Source organism: Dryobates pubescens, chromosome 3 (assembly GCF_014839835.1).
Source record: "Dryobates pubescens isolate bDryPub1 chromosome 3, bDryPub1.pri, whole genome shotgun sequence".
NCBI classification, from domain to species: domain Eukaryota; kingdom Metazoa; phylum Chordata; class Aves; order Piciformes; family Picidae; genus Dryobates; species Dryobates pubescens.
In genome coordinates this window covers 45,531,561-45,542,711 of record NC_071614.1, presented here as the reverse complement: position 1 = coordinate 45,542,711, position 11,151 = coordinate 45,531,561, and the positions used below count along the sequence as shown (strand labels likewise).

Here is an 11,151-nt window from a genome sequence, read left to right as displayed (position 1 = left end):
TAGGAAACAAATATGATTAACTACTGTTACAATAATCTCTAGTTTCTGTATTAGTTTGGAGCACTTTGCACTGGCACTTCAAAAGGAAATCTGCACACATTTTGTCTCTGTAAAATACACTGGTCTTCATTAAACATTCTTAACAGTGAACAGGGCCAGAAAATTACCCATTGTAAATTGGCCAAAAAAAAAACCACCCCACCAACAGAAAAAGAAAAAAGAAAGTAAAAAGCGAGAATGCTTAACATACTAATTTTCCCATTACAGCTGCACTAAGCTTCAGAATAATAATAAGATGAAGAATGAGAATGAAGACCTTTGCATAATACTTTTTATAAAATGTTCCTTTTGGGAAATGTGCACTTTGAATGCAGATTTCTCCTGCCTCCTGAAGTGCTTCAGCAGCAGCTCACACTGGGAGAGTGGAGATGGGAAGCTGGGGAATGGTGTGCCCTGGCACACCAGTTATTTCTTGGGCAGTTAAAAAGTAGTATCAAACACTTTTTCTGTGTTATCTTCTTCCAATTCCTCTTCACTTTGCAGAGGTTTATGATTTGACTTGCCACTGTCAGATGCCAGGGAAGAAGGGGCAGAACTGTGGTCTCCATCTTCGCTGATTTTCCCTTTCATGGCTTCCTGTACAAACTCCAGAATTTCCAAGGGCAGTCTTTTGAATTTGTCTTGATATTCCTGATCAAGCTCCACCTGCAACTACAACAAAAGAGACAAGCTGTCTTCAGGTGTATCTAGTATGAGTAGTGCTACAGTATGGGGAAAGCACCACACAAGGCAGGAGAGGGGAACTAATAATGTGATTTTGCATGATTCAAGAATATATTCCTTTCTTTATCATATCAGCGCCACACATCCGATACAATTTCCATGCAGTCATTGCAAAGCTGAAGGAACGTGCAGTCGTGCGTTAGGCTGGTTTTGGATTTAACTGCATTCATGTCCATACTCCCACAGGCTTTCACAAGACCCTATTCAAGTGGAGTATGGATCACAGATAAGCCTTTGAAAGAGAAAAGGCTTTTATTAAGCTTCAGGTAGCTAATCACACAGTAATCACACCACAAACATTGCTCTGATAACAATATCACAACTTTCACCAGATTTCTTGTGTTTGAGAAACCATGAGTAGAAAGTCAGTTGTCAAAGGGAGACAAAAAGGGAGGGGAAAGAAGTTAAATAACATTTCTTAGGGCTAGATCATGGAAAGTTACATTATCTGATTAATGCAGTATGTGTCTTGGACATTACTGGGGAAAAAAGTGTCAAATCATCAACAGGATGCAAAGCATGCAGAAAGAAACCTGGCTATCAGTCTTCAGGAAGCTGTGGGTCCTTTCCCAGTATTTATTTGTACAGCCTTTGTTTTCAGTGCCCATATTAGGATCTATACAATCCGTTACTTAGGAACATTTTCATATCATGACCAATATGGGCATGGCAGGAAGCAAAAGGGGTGAGTTCCAAAGCCAAACCCACTCCATCTGTTCATGCTTCCAACCATCTATCCATCCACCCACCTTCTTAAAAAGCGGGAGTCAGGTTCTGCTAACTGTAGCTGCAGCAGTTTATCAATAGTTTCTTAAGCAATTATACTTTGAGCTGTATTTTTTCCCAGGATGCATAAAGGTGCTATGAATTCTGATCCCTCAGCTCTATGCTTGAGCCTATCCTAGCTACTTTCAAGTCTCCTTTACACCATTGAACAGTTCTCAACAGCTAATACAAAATTTCTCTTGAACATGAGCACCTATAGTAGTCTTACCATCCTTGACCTGTCCACAGCATTGACTTTACCACCACTCCTCCCTCTGAGTCCTCCCAATCCCATTCCCCATGCTTCTGGCCTGGTTTTCATCCCGCATCTCTGACTTTATTTTTGTGAGGCCTCTTCTCCTTTTTCCTGATGTGCAAATCAACGTCCTTAACTCACCTGGTCTAGTCCTACATTCCTTAATTAGACAAATTTTGCAGTTTTTCTTCCTCAGAATCTGATCTGTCTTTTTTTCCTTTTGGTTCTCCTGCTAAATCTCTTTTCTTGACTTTTTTTCTGGTGGCAGTTTTCCTGCTGTTCTGGCCTCAGTTTCCCACCTCAATGTCACAGTGATGATAAACACCAGGTCTAACTCATGAACACTTGCATTAAATGCACCCTACCTCTAAGATACATATTTGTGTCAACTGTCAGACAATTACTACAATAACATCCCTCTCATGCAGTAGCCCTTTTGGTTTTTTCCTGACCTTCCCTTGTTTTCTAGCTTTCTTTCTAGATATAATATTTGGAAGGGATCCTCCTCTTGTCTCCATTTTGCGAGTCTTGTCTCCAAAATGTGGCTGGCAGGAAAAACCCATGAACAATTCTTCATCATCCCTCACTGCCCAGCTCACCACTCCATGCCTGCTACCCAGCAAGCTCCTCAAGCACTGAAAAGCCACATCTGCCCTGGTCTCTCCTTCAGAGTGATGGCAGCATGGCACTCACGCAGGTCATGCTGCAAAACCAAATATTATGTTCTAGGCAAAAGGTCTGTCACCATGGTGCAATGATGCTTTTGGTTACAGTTCACTACTAAATAGTCACTACAGGAGAGAGCAAGGGGAAGATGAGTCTTTCTGTTTACTTATGACAATTACCCAAAGATGCTGTCACAGAGGCAGATTTGTGCCAAACATGAGACAAAACATTCTTTGGGTTAATCTGAAAGAGCAGTGCCTGCCAGTGGGCTCTGAGCACACTGTGCACCGCGCATGCCAAATGCCACTGTCTTTTCCTGCTCAGAAATGTTTGCAGCTGGGCTCTGGCCTGCCAATACAGATCTGTAGTAGCGTCCAAGCGCCCCACAAAGCCAGCTATAGTTTGGGCAGGGACAGGCATCTTGCCATATGGTAGTTTTTATTAATCTAGGAATCGTGGGAAAAAGCACTGGAAGTCAGAGACAGAATTTAAAAGACATTAATTTATTTATATTATAGGAACCTCTGAGCCAGAAATGGGCTTCTGCATTTCCCCACCTTGTTGTCATACACAGAATTACTGAATTTGTAGATTTGGGTGCCTCAAGTATAGAAGGAGGTATGTAACATAAAAACTCAGAGAATGTCTGCTGGCTCTCAGTTTCCTTCAGAACCTTGATTTGCTTAATTACGTTTAAGAGCACTAGAAATAGCTGCAAGCCCTGAGAAACTGAACACTATCTGAAACCAGCAATTGTGTCTAATATTCACCTCCTAAAGTGCATCCAGAGTCTTCAGAGACAGTCTATATAGATATCTAATCATAAGAAGGTTGAAGTTAGTTGAGAAGGAGCAGGCAGTAGACAAGGAGGGTTGATTAAAACTGTAAAACAGTGTGTAAAATCTAGTTTTTCATTTGATTTCAAAGGCAATGTCAGTCCTTCCCTGTGCTCAGCTTCAGATGAGCACCTGTGAGCCCACCTGTTAATCCCCAAGCTATCACACAGGACTCCAGCTGCAACAAAGAGCACAATGGGTGCATACGGGTGCAATGCAGCCATCCCACTGCCAGACCTGAACCCTCACCGAAGTCTTCCTCGGAAAGCCTGGGACTTGGCAAAACCACAGTGGTCTCAGAGTGCATTGGCTGTGTTTCTCCTCAAACCACCCTCACAACACTGACAAACAGCTGTAGGTCAAGGTTAAAGAAGTTGCCTGTTTAAAACCAGCTGGCTCAAAAAACCTGACTGTTTTTCTTTTAAAAGCTGCACTAGTCTATTAGACAACGACAAGCATATTCTGTGGCTTTAGAGGGACATTACAGTTCAGTCACTAATGGAAAGCTGTTCTCCCATTAGTAGCAGTAGCCATGTGTGTCTCTTTGGCTTGCTGATGGCACAACAAAGTGTTGGAGTGCGTATTTAATTAAAAATCTGTACAACCAGCACCCCACGAGACTCCAGCCCAGTGTGGCCTTACCAGCGAGTTCACTGTCCCCTTGTGTTGTTTCCCGTCACAAGAGTGGATGAGGCACTTGGTGCCATGGTTTAGTTGATTAGATAGTGTTGGGTGATAGGTTGGACTCGATCTCAAAGGTCTTTTCCAACCTGGTTAGTTCTGTATTCTGTAAGCCCACCTACCCTGATTGCTTTGCTCTCCAGCTACTAAACTAGGTGACCTACACTTGCTTTTAAGATTTTGTAGCCAGAAAAACAGGGGAAATCAGACTGATGATTAGATGGGCAGGTCATTATCTGGATCACCGTTCCCATTAATTCATAGCAACCTTCTTCCTTCTGTTATCTCACCATCTGCCCTCTTATAGATCTTTTGTCCTCTCTTTAACTCCAAACACACCTCTGTGTGGTTTTAGTGTACCACATGGGGTTGTTCAGGTGAATCATACCCCCATGTACTTGAATTACAGGCAATGTGTTAACACTTCAAAATGTGGAGCTATCTTTGTTTGCAGTGGGGTCCCTGGGGACAGGAGATTGAGTGAGTTAGTCACTCTTGATGGCTGAGGCTAGAAGACCTAACTCTTGAATGTATGCTTCAATCTCCCCACCCTTTATTTTTTTACCCAATATTGCTGGTTAAAAAGCATCAGCTGCTACATTAGCTTTTTTTGAAATGGTTAAGTGTCAGTATTATTACCCCCAAATTACAGAAGAAGGAGGGAAATTAAGCTTAGGTGGGGACCAAAGCTTGTGAGATGTTATCCTAAGATGTCTGTGGTTTGAAGGGGCTCTCCTCCATTCCATTTGTATGATCACTTGTCAAACTAGACATATGCCAGCACATGCTCAGAATAGGCTGTGGACCACTGGGTTGCCAAGTTGTCTTGCTCAAAATAACAATAGCTATGGTGAGGCTTTGATTTTAACTGTCCTGCCTCTGTCAGCTACACCCAACAAGAGTTCCAACATGGAAGCTGTGCCTGAGGGTCTCTTTTGACTTCCTGTCAGGCAGTGTCAGTGACCTGGGCTCAGACTCATGCATCATCATACCCTGGATGAACACCACCATAGCCACTGAATCTCAGCTACAACCAACATAGCCCCTTGTTGTTGGAACAGTAAATGAATCAGGCTTCACGTGGGCAGAGCTCCTGGCAGCCAGCTAGCTCTCCAGCTGATCAGCTCACATTCCTTCCCAATTCAAAGGGGTCCTTGGCTACCACCACTTTCCAAAAAGGGTCGCCATTCAGGAAAAGGCCTGAAAATGCACTCAGAAAAGGAAATAGATGGTATTATTGAAACTATTTATAGCACTTATACCTAGCTGTTGTTATCACACCCACCAAAATAACATAATGTAGCATAGCATTAAAATAGTGATTAAAATAATAACTGAGATGAATAAAGAATTACAGAAGCAGAAATTGTGGGTTTAGACTATCTTGAGCGAGTGCCTGTAGGCTTTTGCATACTTGCAATGTGGTCTAATGAACTTCTGTTTCTACCAAGAACAAAAATAAAATGATTGCATGAAAAATGAACCATGCTGCCAACACAAGTTACCAGGAGGGATAAAGTGCACATGGAGTGCTTAGGGTAAAAAAAAAAAACCAACAAAAAGAAAAGAAAATATGTTAAATCCCTTAATCCCTCATAGTTCCAAATTTACCATGTTTCCTATTATTTTGCCCCTGAATTTAAGCTTCAAATATGGAGCTCCTCTCCTTTTTCAGTACTTTAAATACCTCTAATACATCTCATCCCTCTTCTCTACTGCAGAGTTGCGGTTTGTTTTGTTGTTGGCTTCCCACTCCCCCCCCCCCCAGCTCTCCCCACCCCCTCCCCTGCACAGTTCAGGATGTTTTAAGGTAACTGTGGCAAAGCAAGCAAGCTAGGGTAATAAGGTGTAAAGAATTGAATAATGAGCTACCAGAAGTTTCAGATATAGAGGAAAGATAAGTTCTGCAGTAGCTCAAGCCGTGGGAAGTAGGTATCTGCACAAACAAATGGCAACCACACCTAGGACCTCAGGCATCAGCAGCAAAGATCTTATAATGTGCACTAAAAACAACCAGCAAACTAAACCTTGACCCTATCACACACATAGTAAACTTAGGAATGCTTTTGTGGGTTGGTGCTGTTGATGGTGTCTTGTGAAGCTCCACTGCCTCTACCCCTCAGCCAGCTTACATGGCTTGAAGACAAGAGGCAGATACACATCTGGCCAGCGCTGCTTCCATCTGACCTCCTCGCCCTCACTTTGGCAGCCCAAGGGAATGGGAAATTGTGGGGGAAAACATGTCCAAACCACCTCCCTTCCTGCCACCTTTGACGCTGTTAATGCGAACACTGCTGCTCCTTCTCACTGTACCTTGAAAGTGGCATTTTGGAAGATTGTAATGAAAGTGTTTTCCAAACAGTCCTTCCCTCTCTTCCTTCCCCATACTGCTTGGGATACTGTGCAGTGGTGTGACCTCATAGCATCATTCTCCTGATGTAAGATCCAATGCCAGAGGCAGTTATCTGATGCAAAGCTAACCCACTTCCACCTCGACTGGGCTTTATTCCAACTCACATGGTTTTTAAAAGTATGTTTTCAACTCAAAAATAACGGAGGGGTCACTACTTAAAAAGCATTGAAAGAATTACCTTTAGGCAAAAATATTTTGAGAAAGTTATGCACAAAATACAACTAATTACATGTTCAGTTGAAAACATCCCACCAAAAAGCAATTTAGCTGAATCACAAACATTACTTTATGGCCATATTTGTTTGGATGAAGTTCTTCCACTGCAAAAATTTGTTCTGACTCCAAATAACCTTTCTGAAGACTCAGCTTTTCCATTTCACTTGCAATTTTTCTGTAAGGCTCGTCTTTCTAGTTTTGTGTTTCTTTTACCTCCATTTAAAAATTGCTCATTTTACATTGTTCAGAAATACTTTCTTCCCCTGATCACACCGTTCCTTTCCCCCCGAATCATGCAGTCAATTATGAATGAAAACTAATCCAAATATCCTGGCTCAACAATCCAAGTAAAAATGCACTTTTGAGTATGAACAGCTTGATTTCTCCAGCATCCTTGGAAATTTCAACAGAAAACTTTATTCTCAAGTTGTCAAAAAGATTTTCACAATTTTTGAGTTCTGATTCTAAATGTTTAAAAAAAAAATAAATAAATTAAGTTGTGGTCTTTCCCCTTGAGGCAGAGGGCAGCAAAATTTCAAGGTATGGCACTACCCACCTGCAGTATAATATTTAATTCCACATAAACAGTACCTGCTCTTTTTGTTTTACTGATGAGGAACTCAATTGCATTCATTTCTTCTGTGCAATTTCAGCAGAATGCATTTTGACAAAAGGCAGTAGTAACTGGTCTCGACACAATTTGTACCAGAAGGGCGACTGCAACCTCTACAGGATATTTCTGTTTAGCAGAGCTCGCATCTTCCCTTTTCACATGTCACTGTCAATGTTTATTTTGTTAACACCAGTGACACTGATCTTTTCACTGGTCAGTGAAAGCTTATTGTAAAGGAAATACTGGTCTGAGATTGTGGCCCCTTCCTCATTTCTCCCCTGTTGCTCTAAATCTGCTAAATCTCCAAACATTCTCCTTCCTCCAAATGTTTGGCCCATGTGCCTAAAGATCATTTTGAATAGAGGATTTTGGGCTTTTAAGACTGCATCAGACAACAAATATGCATAATGTCAGTGACCTCAATTTAGCTTCCAAAATAGCACATAGAGGACTCCCAGATTAAGGGTACAGAGAGAAGGCAAGCTGGTGCTCTGCTGCTTTTCATTTTGAGAGCCTACTTAATTAGAAAGCCATTCTGAAGGGATACAGCATTAAGAAACATATGAGTAGCAAGAATTGTTAAAAGCAGATAGAAGCTCAATAGCAGGGAGAGTGAAATTGAGAAATGAAGCTCAGGGATCAAGTGATTTATATGCAGCAATATTTTTTTTTAATTGGAAACAGAAGGAGTTTCTTATTAAGGAGCATGTTATTCCCTCCACTAAGCAGATTTCTGCTGGGAAGGCAAAGGACTAACCACTGCTTAGCTGTCCGTGTGCCTGATGGCCACAATTCCTCTGCAGCACTCAGCATGCTATAGGGGCTGCAGAAGATGATGACTTCAGGTGAGAATGATGGGTTTGGGAAGACCTGGGACTCCTCTGCAGGACCTTTCTAAAAGTGATATAGCCACCTCTGCCATCTGGAAGGATGGCCCAAAGAAAGTAGCTGGCAAATGCAGTTTCTTGGAAAGCTGTTTATCCAGGCCTGGGAAAGGAGTTCACAACTCTACATGTTCAGAGAGCACCTAAATGCTCTATTTTTCTCCCAGCAACTGCAAGCATGTGCATAAAAGAATATGCAACCATGTCAACATTTTGGTTTAACATAGCTACTCATAAACAATATAGCTGCACATGAAACAAGACTGTTCAGGTAGCTGAGGTTTTATCTCAAAAAGATGCTGGAGCACAGAATCATTAAAGAAAACCTAAGAGCACTGGGTGTCAGAAGTGGTGCAGGAACAGCACTGCACTAGGTAAATGACAGCTGGTGTGGGAGATGTCTTTACGCTAGCTAGAAATAATTCATGTCCTCAGACTAAGACATCCCGGTCTCAGTGCATGCCTATCACTGTGCTTTCAAAGAATGGTTACTTTTCAGACTGTGACAGACATGAACTTCAGGACTTTTTCTCTGCCCCCCACCTCACACTGTTTTGTTCCCAAATGAAGCTCCTTTAGTCCTTCACACAAGGTCTAACATACAAGGTCCAACACTCCTAAGAGCACAGGGGGGGCACTTGCTCAGGAGTTGTTTTGACTGATCTACTACTGCTGCTCCTGCCTTCCCTTGTTGGCAGGTTGTGCAGTACAGATACTAGTCCTCAGAAACTGCCTGCAAGTGTGCTTGACAAAAACCCACTTTAACACCTGAAGGTCACAAGCCAAGGAGTCCAGAAACTGTATACTCTGTTATCTTCCCTTATTCATATACTTCCCCTTTGACCTTCCCTGTTATCTTCCATGTTTCAGCTCTCTGTCTCTTCCCATTAAAGCAAAGGCGATTTGCTGTGCCTCCCTAATGTATATATAAATGAGCCCTTTAATACCTGCTATCTCAAGGCATTAGTCTGGAACCTTAGGGCCTTCATCAATCTGCGTCTCCATCTTCGTTAACTGTAACCTCAGTTAAAACAATGGGGCTGTGAAGATACCTGAGACCAAGGCTCCTAGATTTTAAAAGATCAGAAAGAAACTCATATTTACTTTCTGTATAGTAAAGCCACATCTGTTCCAAGAGCTCATTAAAAAAATAAATGTTTGAGTGAGAAGGTACTCATCAGTGTTGCCCAGGTTATACATGTATTCTCTATAGACATCCCTGGATTGTATCTCTGTATACTGAAAACTTCTGAGCTAGGGAAGCCTCTTACAGGAAAAGCCTAAACTGATGATACTGATTGTGTAGGCGACTCATGAATGCAGAAGCTACAGCACAGTTCTAGAGGGAGTTCAGGATGTTATAGCTTTTCCATGCACTAAATCCAGAAGAAGATGTGTTAGATGATCCAAACTCAAATTCTCATCCATCTGTCCCAAAATTCACTGTTTGTGTGCCTAAACTGATCCCTTGTTGTGATATTGATCCAAATGTCAGTGTTTTGGTTTGCTAGCATGCCAAACAATGCTGTGTTGTTACTGCTATCATCAAACCCCAACCCTCTACCGCTGGCTGCTGCTGTACTCTCATGAAACACTCCATCTACCATTGAGCCCAGAGGGCTTGGAAAGGTTTGGGCTGAACTGCGTGCTGGCAGTTGTATTATTAGTGGTAATTTCATATCTCTTGCATATTGTTTCAAGAGATAGCTTATACTGAACTCTGTGGGAGGAGTTTCTTCACAATAACTTTTGTTTCCCATTCCTTCATCAGTACAGCAGATTATTGTCATGCAAAGCCTTGCTTTGTGCCTTGTAAGCTGTATACTTGGAATCATTCTTCTTTCTGATGACTATTTTGTGTAATTGTTTCCTTTTGTGGATAAATGCTTTCTCAAGCTGTCAAGTGTTTTTCTGATGAGTCTATAAATATGTGACCTATGCATCTCATGCTGCATATGAATAAAGATAATTTAAGCTAGTATGAATGGAAAAAAATAATCCCCTATTAGCATGTATAACATTTTAAGGCTACATTTTGCTCTCTTTCATTATCACTGGAATAAGTGAGCATCACTATAAGCAAAAGGGTCTGCTCGGTTTCAAGGCAATAAATACAGAGAAACTCCACTCAAGTCTCATCTATAATCACACATTACCCTTAGGTTATAGGGGTGGATCCAGGGTAAACAACTCTAGTGACACAGTTCATCAAAAGTGATGTCCATATTTTGGATAATGTCTTCAAAACAAACAAACAAAAATCAGTGCATCCAGTGCCTTCTAACAAGTGATTCTTTCTTCCACTTTCACAATGCCTCCAAGGTACCTTGTAAACTGGCAGATGACTGTCCAACAGCACAGGGTTCAGAAGAGTAGCAGTATTGTTAAGTCTTAGCTCATGAGGCCATACTAGTCCCTTGGAAACTCCATTTAAAAGACATCATGAGGTTGTAACAGCAACAATACATTCCAGAAATATTTCAAATCCCGGGTGGATTAGAGAATGCAGGGCTCAGAACTATGCAGCAGCACAGCAGCTGACTAGGGTGTCTCCTGGGGGACCCTGGAATCTGTGGGGTCACTTTATGTACAATCTGTTTTGCTTACAAGTGGTGCTGTCCTGTGAAGTGTGAGATTCTGGCTAATTTTGAAAGAGGAGAGACAAGAAGAGAATGCTTTGGGTACTTAAGGCCTCCTGCACAAGGGCTCAGGAGCTGGTGAGGTACATATCTGACCAAAAAGTGGTGAAAATCACCTAAACTGAACTCCAAGTATGGTTTAACAAAGCAGCTTTCATCCTGTAATTAGATAATTAGAGTTGCCCGTACCTGACTCTTGGCAGGGCATCTCTAACAGGTCCCATCACTATTGCAGAAAATTCCTTCCAAACACAGATTTCTTCTCAAATATGACAATGAAAATGAAATAAATAATCTATTTCTCTCTCTCTCTCTAGTGGCATTGGGTTGCTATTTAATGGAAAAGGAGCAGAGTTATCCTGTAATTAAGTCTGACTCTTCCTTTCACTGCTCTACCCT

General features: G+C 41.7%; 1 protein-coding gene across 2 annotated transcripts in view; it reads right to left on the bottom strand.

The window, feature by feature from the left end:
• Nucleotides 1–204: 204 nt before the first annotated feature.
• Nucleotides 205–11,151, bottom strand: part of PLCB1 (phospholipase C beta 1) — a 449,952-nt gene continuing 439,005 nt past the window's right edge. The window contains exon 32 of one of the 2 annotated variants that reach the window (XM_009906912.2): nucleotides 205–711. In XM_009906912.2, the coding sequence (XP_009905214.1) occupies nucleotides 481–711 (231 nt within the window). In that variant the 3' untranslated portion in view covers nucleotides 205–480. The remainder of the gene's footprint in view (nucleotides 712–11,151) is intronic. The other variant, XM_054180087.1, reaches the window with a different exon arrangement.